The sequence below is a fragment of the Carassius auratus genome, chromosome 17 (assembly GCF_003368295.1).
Source record: "Carassius auratus strain Wakin chromosome 17, ASM336829v1, whole genome shotgun sequence".
Taxonomy (NCBI): Eukaryota; Metazoa; Chordata; class Actinopteri; order Cypriniformes; family Cyprinidae; genus Carassius; species Carassius auratus.
Window position 1 is genome coordinate 6718483 of NC_039259.1, and position 11454 is coordinate 6729936.

Consider the following 11454-nt stretch of genomic DNA (forward strand, 5'->3'; position numbering starts at 1 on the left):
GAAATACCTTCAGGTTGGGTTCGGGTTAATGTTTAATGAATAGCTCAGAGTTTCAGATCAGGCTTGGGTTTATAGCTAATATAACTAAAACTATATGCAGTAGGCTACTCTGCTTTCATACATGCACACACACACATTACTGCACGTGACAACGACAGCAGCACAGACTTTTATTAGTAAAATAGCTTCGACAGGCTACTGATAATATTTCTCTGCAATGAGGAGTTACTGTTTTTGAAGTTACTAGGCCTCATTGCTTATAGTGAAAGATGCACAGATGCGGGTTCACACACATGTGTCCATCAGATAATTCTTAAGAAGGTGATAGCAAAACAACACTGGCAACAGACAGCAACAAGCAAACATATTTAATTTTTGTATATGAATATATGAAAATGAGACTGTAATGTATAAAATCTCAGTGTATTCATTATTTTGTTTTCATTTACAAAATAATAAATTACAACATATTGAAATAACCACATTATTTTAATATTTATTTTTGAGTTGAAAATATAACTAATTGAAAAAGTAATGCTTACACTAAAGCACTAAATTTGCAGGCTAAAGACAAAGTAATTAAACCCATATAGCTATTCATACAATAGGAACAATTGTCATTCAAGTGTTTCTAAAATTAATAGTTTATATCTTAAAATAGAGTATAGTATACATACTGTAAGAAAAATTCAAAAGACAGCTGAATATTTTCTCTTGTGTGGATATTATCAATGTGGCTGATATCAGACAAAAATGGTCACAAACTGACACCAAAACACATTTCCTGGCATGTAAATCATGTTTCAAAGTTCTGCGGGAACCAAAGCATCTGTCATTTAGATGAAAATGACTGCAAATAGATCGATCTTTCCATGTATTGTAGAACTAAATGTGGCCTAAAGTCCCGTTATATGATGTTGTGTTGAGAAATATTCCTACTTGACAATCACAAGAGCATCAGAACTTTAAAATAGCATTGAATATGCTTTACTTTACACCAACAGTGACTCCAAGTGTATACAATGAAAAATACATAGATAACATGCATAACTTTTCGAAAAATGGAAAATAGACAGATTTTTTTGCAATTACTACAAACAGTTTGATCATATAAAATTGGTATATTAAATGAATTTTAAGAAAAAGAGAAAAGCATTTTAATAGAGGGATAAAAGGGCAGGGCATAATATAACAATCACCATTTATCAGTTTGATATAGAAAAAAAGGAATAAAAGAAAAATACAAGACATGCTTAGATTGCCTAAATCGCTGTTTGTTTTTGATCACCAAGCTGATGTTTTCTTTTCGCACTGCTTCTCGCATTTGTTGGTAACCTCTTGGCTAGCAGTCATTCCCTCATGAGTACATGGTGAGCCCTATCCACTAAAACACAGATACACAGAAACAGGTTGTAAATCTAGGAACTATTAAGCAAGTGCATGTGTTTGGAAATATATAATATATAATATATATAATATATAATATAAAAAAAGTATCACTAGAATTACCTCACTCTCATCAAGAGTAATCTTTCCATTTTCACACAGTCTCTGGAATATTCCTGATAAAAAGAATAACGATTCATTATTCCCAGGAGTATGTAGCTCATGAGCATGAAAGGATGGAACAAAAACATATATGTAGTTTCTGTCTACTACATGGAGTCCTACTCACTGGCCACACAATTCAAACGCATGACAAGGCATATGAAACCCTCCAGAGAGATCTGTTCAGTAGCCCCACTGTACCGCACAAACATCAGATTTAGGATGTCTTCATTTAGATGCAGTCCTAGGGTATAATAACCATGGCATACAGTAAATACAGTATGCAATGTGTGAATGAACATGTTATATCAATATCAATATTATATTGATACCACTGTGTTCAGTTTTATTGTTCACTGGACACAGAGGGTGGCTATTATGCAGGCTGTGATTATTTATTTACTGTGATATTAAAGGTAATGCAAATATTGAATACTACTAGGAACATTACAATATTTTCAACAACAGTTCACCAAAGCAAAGCATAAACTGTCTCAACCTGTTTTCTCTAATGCATTTTGCAGTTCGCTGAATGACAGAACACCATCTCTGGAAGAATCCATGCTGTAGAAGATATTCTGTGAAAAAAAAAAAAAAAACGCTTTGAAAAAATGTTCTTGATAAAAATGTAATAACTAAATACATAACTACATTACTTTTCTAAATACAATAAAAATCCATAGCTAAATTCTGGACTCGAATCCACTCACCTTGTATGTCAAAATACGGTTCCAAAGACGAATGAACTCTGGTCCGAGGAGTCTTCCAGTAACATTTAACTATTGTTATTGTTACAGTCATGGAATATTTTTAGAGTTTGTAGTTTCTTTACAATGACTAGAAATACAAGCTAAACCTGGATATAAATCATCATCATTCAACAAATTATTTTTATAATAATATTACTTATTATTAAATGACATTCTTAAAGAATAAAGGATACATCTGACATGGCTATTATACTTCTACAGGAATCCAGGCCAAATCCTTCAGGGTTTTTATGCCCTAAAAGGTATAAGCCACAAAAGATACATTTGTAAGATTTTTAAAATCTAGCTACAGACAGTATATTTCACATAGAATGGACAGGGTTTTTAAAACACTCACCTCCAAGTAGGTTTTCATGGAGAAGCCTTTGAAGCTTCTCAGCATCAACAACTTGATACTGTTTCCAAAGAAGACATTAAAGAGCTTGAAGCTTGTTATATTGCAAAGCACAGCAGCAGTGGTTTTTAATGGAATTTTTGATAATATATTAGCTTCATATTTACTTGATCAGAATATTGCCGAAACAGTGCTTTAGTTTTTGATCTTTCCTCCACATCTTCAGTGTAATGGACCTGGACGTGTGAAAAGATAATGAAGAAAAAACTGCTAAAATGGCAACTGGAACTGAACTGTTTCATAAGTTACATACACACACACACAAATGAATGAATGAATGCATAGTTTCGTCATAAAACTGTAGATGGTGCAGGCTGATGGGTTGCTAATACAACTGATGATATTCAGAATGGCACAAGTTGATTTGTTCATGTTCCATATGCACCCAAAGAGCTTACTGCCATGCATTTATAAGGCTGGCTAGTGATCACTAGAGATTCCTGCAGCAAGCTTTCTCTGAAACCCTCCACCTTCCCCAGTTCCACCTGTATAGATCTGCTATGGGTTATTTTATATGCCATTTGTGCAGCCGCAGTATTTCTTAAATACTCATTGCACCGTATCGCCATATCCAATGGCAGTAGCATGTCCCTGTACTTGTTTGCAGTAGCAGCAATATTCTACAACTACAGCAATAACCAACAGCAGCAGCGTAACAGATCTATATACAGTACATTATTATCGTCATATCCAACATCATGCTAGAGTCCTTAAAGCAGAGTTATAATAGATGGTTTTATTTCCATCTTATAGGTGCAATAACAAAAACAGGATTTAGCTGCCCATAATTGCAGATTTGCTGAAAGATCAATTATTTCAGTGTGTAATTATCTAATTGCATTTTACACAATGATTATGTGTATTATTACCTCAGACCCGCCCAAAAGATCCACAAGAAAATCTTTCTCAATTCTTTCTGTGTCCTTTCTAAAAAAAAAAATACAATTAAAAAGTATTTTTTCCAAGCATAAGTAAAAAAGGTCAGTCTATCAGCCCTTCATGCAACTTACTGAATGTGGATCTCATTTTTGCAGAGAATGGACAGGATGAATTCTCCTTTCATTTTGGGCTGGTGTGTGGATGGCACGATGAGATACTCTCCGGGCTCCAGCCTGAAGAATTTCATCACCTGTCTTGCACGTTGAAAGGGCTCGCTTGTTACCACAGGCTTTCTTCCATGGAAAAAGCTTGATCCAAACTTTCCCTCAGATCGCATCTAATAGTTAATGATACAAAATGTAGTTTCCTTGAACATGCGAATGGAATGTGTCAGAAAGGTATAACAAATGATCTGATATGTATTGATACAACCTGAAATACACAGTGCATTTTTTTTAAACCAATGTGATTAACACAAGAAACTTTGATATCATTTATATTTCACTTGCCTCAGGTGGAATCTGTGAAAGTTCAAAATAAAAAGAAATAAAGATTACACTTCAAACACAAAAGAAATCATACACACACAATACAAATATATTTATTTTTTGTTGTTAATACTGACTGCAAACACGTAGAAGCCGATGCCATGGTGTGCAGAGCGGCGTCTGTGTCTCTTGTCAGGTTTCTGTATGAGAGTCACCAGAACATTATTCTGGCCCTGTTCACAGGCCTTATCCAACTCTTCAATCTTCAGCCAGAACTGGGGGTTTTTACAGAAGCTGTCTAAAGTCCCAGAAGAGTGGTGTTAGAAGCAGATTTGATTTCATAACCAGCTTCATAATTTAGGAAAAGCACCTGTATAACTTATGCCGCCTCCGTCTGTGCTCCCAGAAACCCAGCTGCCATGGTGGAACTTGGAAATCCAGTGACAAGCAGACTTCCCCTCCAGAAAATCAGGACAGGTGCAGCAGATATCCATGTTGTCAAATGTTCTACGGAAATCGTTCATTGACATCCTGCAAAATATATATATATAAATTAAAATGATCCTAGACAAAAAGTGTATTTTGTGTTTTAGTACAGTAAATAAAAACATGGTTCATGCTCACCAGAACTCTCCATTTTCAATCACTTGGAGTTGTTTGTGGTCCTCATTGCTCACGGTGTTCCACAAAGGTGAGCTGAAAGATTTATGCAAAATAAACATCAGGACAAAAGATAACTTTGACAATTATAAAATTATAATTGACTGCACGTCTGCTTCCCTTTGCTTTTTGCAGAAAAAGAAATGATGTTTTATATTTTTACTGTCAGTTGTTCTGCTAGTTGCTTATCTGCAATAATGTTGAATAAAAGCAGAGCTTACTTGTCACTCCAGTCTCCGTTCCATTCACTGTCTCCCCAAGGGTTGAACAATCTAACCAGTTTAACTGGGTTTCTACCACTCATGACCTGTTGAGCATGATTTCAACTGCAAATTTGTAGTGGTTTATACATGTGACAGACATTTGTAATATTTGTAATTGCATCTTTAATAGACTATAAAAAAATTACAATTTTGCAATAATTAAAAGTAAAAGTAAAAACTGTAAAGTAAAAAATGCTTATTTTTTATTATTTGTACACTATATTCAGTGGATGATAAAATATTTTTCCTAGCAAGTTCCCACACACTTTGTAACAGGAACAAGCTTGTGAAGTCTGGAAAGGATTGAGAAAAATTTATCGGAAGCAACCTGTGGTTAAAGTCCATGCTTAATATGTTCCTCACACAGTAATAATGAATCTTAATACATAAAAAAATAAAGCTGAATAGAGTCAGGGTTACCTCCTCCCAAATTTTAATTAAGATTAGCCCATTCACACTCATAAAACAATTTGTATTATTATTATTTTTTTTTTTATTGTGTAGTCTTACCTGGTAAACCTTTGTCACAGTGTAAGCGTGGCCCACAACTATGCCATTTGGTAATCGCTCTTCATTCTGATTATGTAGAAACATAAACAAAAATTACCAGGAGACAGATGGCACTGTGTAAGTGTTAAAGATGGCACACAAGTGTTAAAGTTGCTGGATTTTATTTTATTAGTAGTATTATTACTAATAGATATATAATATATATATATTTTTTTTTTTGTCTAGGCATACAAGAGAAAAGATATTGGAGGGGTTTTGCAGAGAGTGTGTGTGTGTGTGTGTGGTTGAAGTAGGGGAATTTGGGGTCTAGATAGTGAACATCTAAATAACAGCATCTTTAAATGTAATCTATACAATCAAAGGAATCACAAAAATAATTTGTACTAATGTTTTTAGTTTAGCATGACCGTGTGCTTAAGATATAATTACTCTTTGCTTACCCCTGCCGGAGTTTCACATCCCATAAGGACCCCTGACTGGTAAGCACGGTGCATTATGTCCCACAGATCAGTAGGAGCTGTTTTCAGTTCATAGTGCATATGAACCCCACCAGTAAAGTCCAATAGGGCCTCAGATACTCGACCAGCATGCATGTCAGCGTAGGAGCCGCACAGCCTGGAACAGACATTATAACTCAAAATCATTTACCATAGTGTAACAAACATATATTAGAGGACGATTACAGCACATGAAGCACAGGCCCAATTACAGCCGTGCTTGTATTGAACACATCAGCACAGTTGTTTTGCTTTATTGATGAGACTTTATAAAGTCACAGAAAAAGATGTACATGCACTTACTTGGCATAGGCTTTCTCCAGCAAGGCAGGCCAGAACTCATTAAATGTTTTTGATTTCACAAAAATCAGCTGGCGGCCGATCGTCGGCAGTTTGTCATCAATCACAACATCGTACCAGTTTCCAAACCGCCAGAACTGTAAAATTCATGATAGCAGAAATGTGATAGAACAACTGATACAATGAAACACAAAACAGGAAGTGCTATGGCTTGCTGTTTTGATGCTGTCAGTTATGTCATGGAAAAGATAGGAACTTACTCTGAAGTGAAATAGACCAGTATAATTGTGGCTGAATGATTGTCCATCAGGAACGACCTTTTGTAGTAATTTGGTTTGAAATGTTAGAGCCCCAACAGAGGCCAGAAACCAACAATTACCTAAGAAGAAGAAAAAAAAAACACCAGTTACCTCAGTGAATTTGATGTCTTTCTTATCTCAACTCACATCTGAATTTTTAGCTTGGCAAGTGAATGGACGTTTTTCATGACTGAGTTTACACTTGCTGTATAGGTTTAAAAATAGAAATACAGTACTTAAAAAGTATCAAAATGGTGTAAAAATTTCCCAGGGCAAACAAATTTGTATTTATAATTTGTCTGATCGCAGGAGTGTCCAAACCTCCTCCTGTTTAGCTCCAGCCCTAATTAAACGCATGCACCTGAACCAGCCAATCAGTGTCTACAGATTCACTAGAAACCTCTTGGCAAGTGTGTTGCTGGACATGTGAGTTAAAACATCAATTTTGTGGTTACCCAGACATACCTACTCTTCCTTGGGCATAGTCAAACCTGGACACTGTCTCTACAATCAATTCAGCTGCGTTTGGACACAATACCTGAAAGAAAATAATACACCTTCGTTATTGGTCAACTGATCCATCCTGTGAAAAGGATATTTTCAATGATGGTGTTTTAATAATTCCTTTCTCTTTTTCATTTTTCTGAAAAGGACCATAATCTGCAGTAACATGTAACTACAGATCAAGTTTATTATGTTTTTTTAAGCATTTAACTTGTCACTGTCAACTGACTTAAGACTCTGAAATAAGACTCTTTTAGCTTTCAACAAAATATTATGTTTCACACTCCTTCTACGATGTTGAGCAACACTGTCAGAACACACCTGCCAAATGCCTCAAGCAAAACACAGGTCTGCCTACATACCGTTGGTCTTATCCACTCCACCCTGGCCATATCATCTGGCTCCAGCAGCCCTTCACCAATAGAACGGGGATCAGGTGGGAAAAAGTCGTCAACAAATCTCTGTTTTGTCTTTAGACAGTAGTCTTGTAAAACGTTGCAGTCCTGATCCATGAACTTCAGAGGATTTGTTTCAGAGCCCATGCCACCCTTCATGTTGCGGTTGTTTATAACTTTTAAGCACATGCCATGGGGAACCGCTGGAGGAGGCATTTTGAAATCTATCTGGATTCATTATTTTTTTAAGAGGGAAAAGACAATAACAGTACAAATATATTATATGTCCAGCAAATTTGCCACATGACATTCCCTGTCGTCCAGAAATCCCAGCCCCAATCTGTTGATCTTCATTTTAAAATCATTTAAGAGGTGTTCATACCCTGACAGCAGACTTGCATGTCTTGCATGTTGTAGTCTTTTGTTATACAGTGCCTTGCGAAAGTATTCATATATCTTAATTTTTTTCACATTTTGTTATGTTGTTGCCTTATGTTTAACCGCTTTTTCCCCATATCAATCTGCACTCATACACCATAATGGTAAAGTAAAAAAATAAATAAAAAAAAAACATTTGCAAAGTTATATAAAAAAAAAAAATGATTCAATTGCATAATTATTCATACCCTTTTCTGGGACAGTTGAAACTAAGCTCATTTAAATTTAGCTCATGTTATTATACTTTGAGTAAAGTTAACCCATAGCAAGTTCTATTGAATTAGCATGATTTGAAAAGGAACATACTCCTCAATAAAATGTTTGTGTCAAGCCACACATGGGGGGGAAAGTTCAGGCGAAAATAAATCTGTTTCACTGAAGCATGTAGTTATGTTACCCTCAAAGGAAGAAGTTTGAAATAACTAGAACTCTTCCTAGAGCTGGCCTCCTGGCCAAACTGAGCAACTGATGGGAGGTTGGTTAAAGTGGTGAAAAAGAAGCTGATGGTCTCTCTAGTTGAGCTCCATGAACATACGTGGAGAAAGGAGAAATCTACAGGACAAACATCATTCCAACACTCCACCAATCTGGCCTTTATGGCTGTGTGGCAAGACTCAATCCTCTCTTCAGTTAATACACATGAAAACCCACTTGGAATTTTAAAAAAAAGCACCTAAAGGACTCACAGACTCTGAGAAACAAAATTATCTGGTCTGATTAACCACAATTCTAAGCATCATGTTAGAAGTAAACCAGCTCTGCTCATCACCTGCAGAGTACCGTCCAAAAAGCAAAGTGTGCTGGTAGCAGCCTCATAATGTGGACTTGTCAGAGTAATGGAACGCTTATTGCAGATAACCTTAATGAAAACCTATTCCAGAGCATTTGGAAGCTGAAAATGCTCTGGAATAGAAGGAGAAAGCTGAAAATGTGCATCTGCCCCCATCCAACCTGACAGAGCTTGAGAGGTGAAGAGGTGAGGAAAATAATTGCAGATAATTGGCAAATGCTGATGTGCAATGCTTGTCGCGTCATACCCAAAAAGACTTGAGGCTGTTAAAGTTCTTCAGCTAAATATTTTGTGTTAAGGGTATGAATAAGTGTAAGGCAGTTTCACATAAGGCTGCTTCATAACAAAAAAAGAAAGAAAGAAAGGGTATGAATACTTTCACAAGTCATTGTAATCATCTACATTTTCTATTAAGGCTAAAAAAAAAACATAATATTATTGATTTTCTGTTAACATTTACATTTCACTTACATTTGGCATTTGAAGCTTTTATCCAAAGCAACTTACACTGCATTCATACAGTAGTATGCATTTTATCTACTGTTAGTTGCATATTCTAATGTTTATGCTTCAGGTATGCACACACTGTGTAATAACTTCTTACAGAAATTTATAGTAAATTTACACAAGCACACAAGTATTTTACTTTGCAAAGATTACAGAATAATAATAAAAAAAAGTAATTCAATTAATTCCAGCATTTATACAATTCAATCAGTTTTCATTAGTATAAAGAGTGTTTTTAACCAAGTAGTTTGTATCTACAAGTAAAATATATACCAGCCATTCCTATTAGGCTAATGAACTTAAACTCATTGCACTGAAATTAATAAAATGTAAACGTACCAAATGACTGGAACAATAAAAGTTTACCCAAAAGCCTGGTTGTCTTCTCTGTCTGTGAGTGGCTTTTACATACGTTTGCCCTACTTCAATCTTTTAAAAAAGCAGAAGCCCCACCCAACTCCCATCTTTTGGGTTTATTAACAAAGAAGTGATTGGCAGCAAGTCTTTGTCATTCTGAGAAACTAAAATCCTTCACATTTACCACAGAAAAAAAAAAAAGAAATGTTGGCCAACATGTTTCACAGCATGCACATTATTATATTCCCCCTCAGAAGAAACAAAAATTGGCAAGATGTGCAGAGATTATATCTGTGTCAGCATTATAAAATGTATGCAGCTTGTTAGGATACAATCACAGTTTAATTTTTTGCACTCTTTTACAGAATGGGTTTATGTACAGCCTCCAAAAATACATTATGTGAGGCACATAGCGGTTCATCATGCCTGGACTTGCTTTGAATGTTGTCTTCTACTCACGTTTCATCATTATAATGATCTTGAATTGCAATTGATATTATCTGCAAATAATTTATGCATGATGTATATGTCTATAAATTATGTCCATATTGGCCCGTTTTATTGTTGCACTGCATAATATGCTGACATGGTTTAACTTGGCCCCAGGTAACCTTAGAGTGTTTGACATTTTCTTGGCAAGTGAACACTTGTGACAGGTAGGTCTACTTAGGTATGTAAATTCTTGCCATGTCAGTGCAAATAAAACCCAGTAACCTCAGATCAAGTATGAATACTGAAAGATGAAATACAGTTTGATAGATCAAGTATGATTACTGAAAGATGAAATACAGTTTGATATTGCCAGGCAGTAAGAATTTGAAACTGTGCACTGCACTGCAGCACATTAAATCTTTATGCATTTTTTGAGTAAAGTTTATGCATATTTGGCATGCTGTCCGGGGAGAGGGCTCCGAGCTCGTTAATTACTCAAGCCTGCGGTACTTTCCCTGTCTGGGGAGAGGGGTCTGAGCTCGGCTTTTAGACCACACTCAGATCGCTCCCCAAAAAGAAGCAATTAGTACAGGACAGCAGCCAGAGAGGGGTTTGCATCTGAAGAAAAGGTGGCTTCTGTGAAAGAGGGCACTGCTGCATCTAAAAAGAAAACTCCTGTGGGAGTGGGAACTGCTGCGGCATCTGAAAAAAAATTTTTGTGAGAGTGGGAACTGCTATAGCAACTGGAAAGAGAAAATGGCTTCTGCGGTAGTGGGGACTTCTGTAGCAATGTGGGAATTTAGGTAAGGCTCCTGAGGGAGTAGGACCAGCAGCGGTGGTGTGGGAATTTGGTATGGCTCCTGTGGGAGTGGGAACTACTGCGGCAGTGGGGGAATACAGAAAAGCTCAAGCGGGAGTGAGCACTGCTGCAGCAGTCTAAAATACAGACATAGGCTCCTACTGGAGCGGGAACTGCTGCGGCAGTGGGGCAATATAGAAGAGCTCTTGCGGCAGTGGGAAGTGCTGCAGCAGCGGGTAAATGTGAAAGAGGCTCCTGTGGGAGTTAGGTAAGGCTCCTGCACGAGCGGGATGCTGCTGCGGCATTGGGGAAATATGGAAGAGGCTCCTGCGGGAGCAGGCACTGCTGTGGCAGTGTGGGTTTTAGGTAAGGCTCCTGCCGGAGTGGGGTGCTGCTGGGATGGCTGGAGTTGGGATGGGCCATTATAAATGGATTAGGTGATGTTAAAGGGGGTTAGCTATGGTGGGTCAGGAGTTCAAGTGACTGGTGTTAAAGGGGTTGGCTGATGAGGGTTTGGTGAGCTTCTTTGATATGGAGGTGGTCTGAACACATATAGATCTTGAAGGTCTCTGGCTTCTCAAGGCTTCTGACAAGATCTGTGTCCTGATGTTGCATAATTTAGTT

At 36.8% G+C, this 11454-nt stretch overlaps 1 protein-coding gene across 3 annotated transcripts; it reads right to left on the reverse strand.

The window, feature by feature from the left end:
- Positions 1 to 156: 156 nt before the first annotated feature.
- On the reverse strand, positions 157 to 9863 carry LOC113117053 (calpain-1 catalytic subunit-like). Of its 3 annotated transcripts, none has more exons than XM_026285441.1 (22): positions 9582 to 9863; positions 7475 to 7731; positions 7074 to 7146; positions 6570 to 6688; positions 6313 to 6446; positions 5953 to 6127; positions 5513 to 5578; positions 4961 to 5046; positions 4704 to 4775; positions 4450 to 4610; positions 4217 to 4377; positions 4101 to 4112; positions 3723 to 3928; positions 3582 to 3639; positions 2820 to 2888; positions 2656 to 2713; positions 2492 to 2553; positions 2259 to 2327; positions 2048 to 2126; positions 1676 to 1792; positions 1510 to 1562; positions 157 to 1384 (listed from the first exon to the last, which is right to left on the reverse strand). In XM_026285441.1, the coding sequence occupies exons 2-22, from the start codon at positions 7721 to 7723 to the stop codon at positions 1358 to 1360; spliced, it is 2106 nt and encodes a 701-aa protein (XP_026141226.1). In that variant the 5' UTR covers positions 7724 to 7731; positions 9582 to 9863; the 3' UTR covers positions 157 to 1357. The 3 variants fall into 3 exon arrangements, with proteins under 3 accessions (XP_026141226.1, XP_026141225.1, XP_026141227.1); XM_026285440.1 differs by having other exon boundaries at positions 7475 to 7735; positions 9582 to 9861; XM_026285442.1 differs by having other exon boundaries at positions 7475 to 7735; positions 9609 to 9658.
- Positions 9864 to 11454: the final 1591 nt, after the last annotated feature.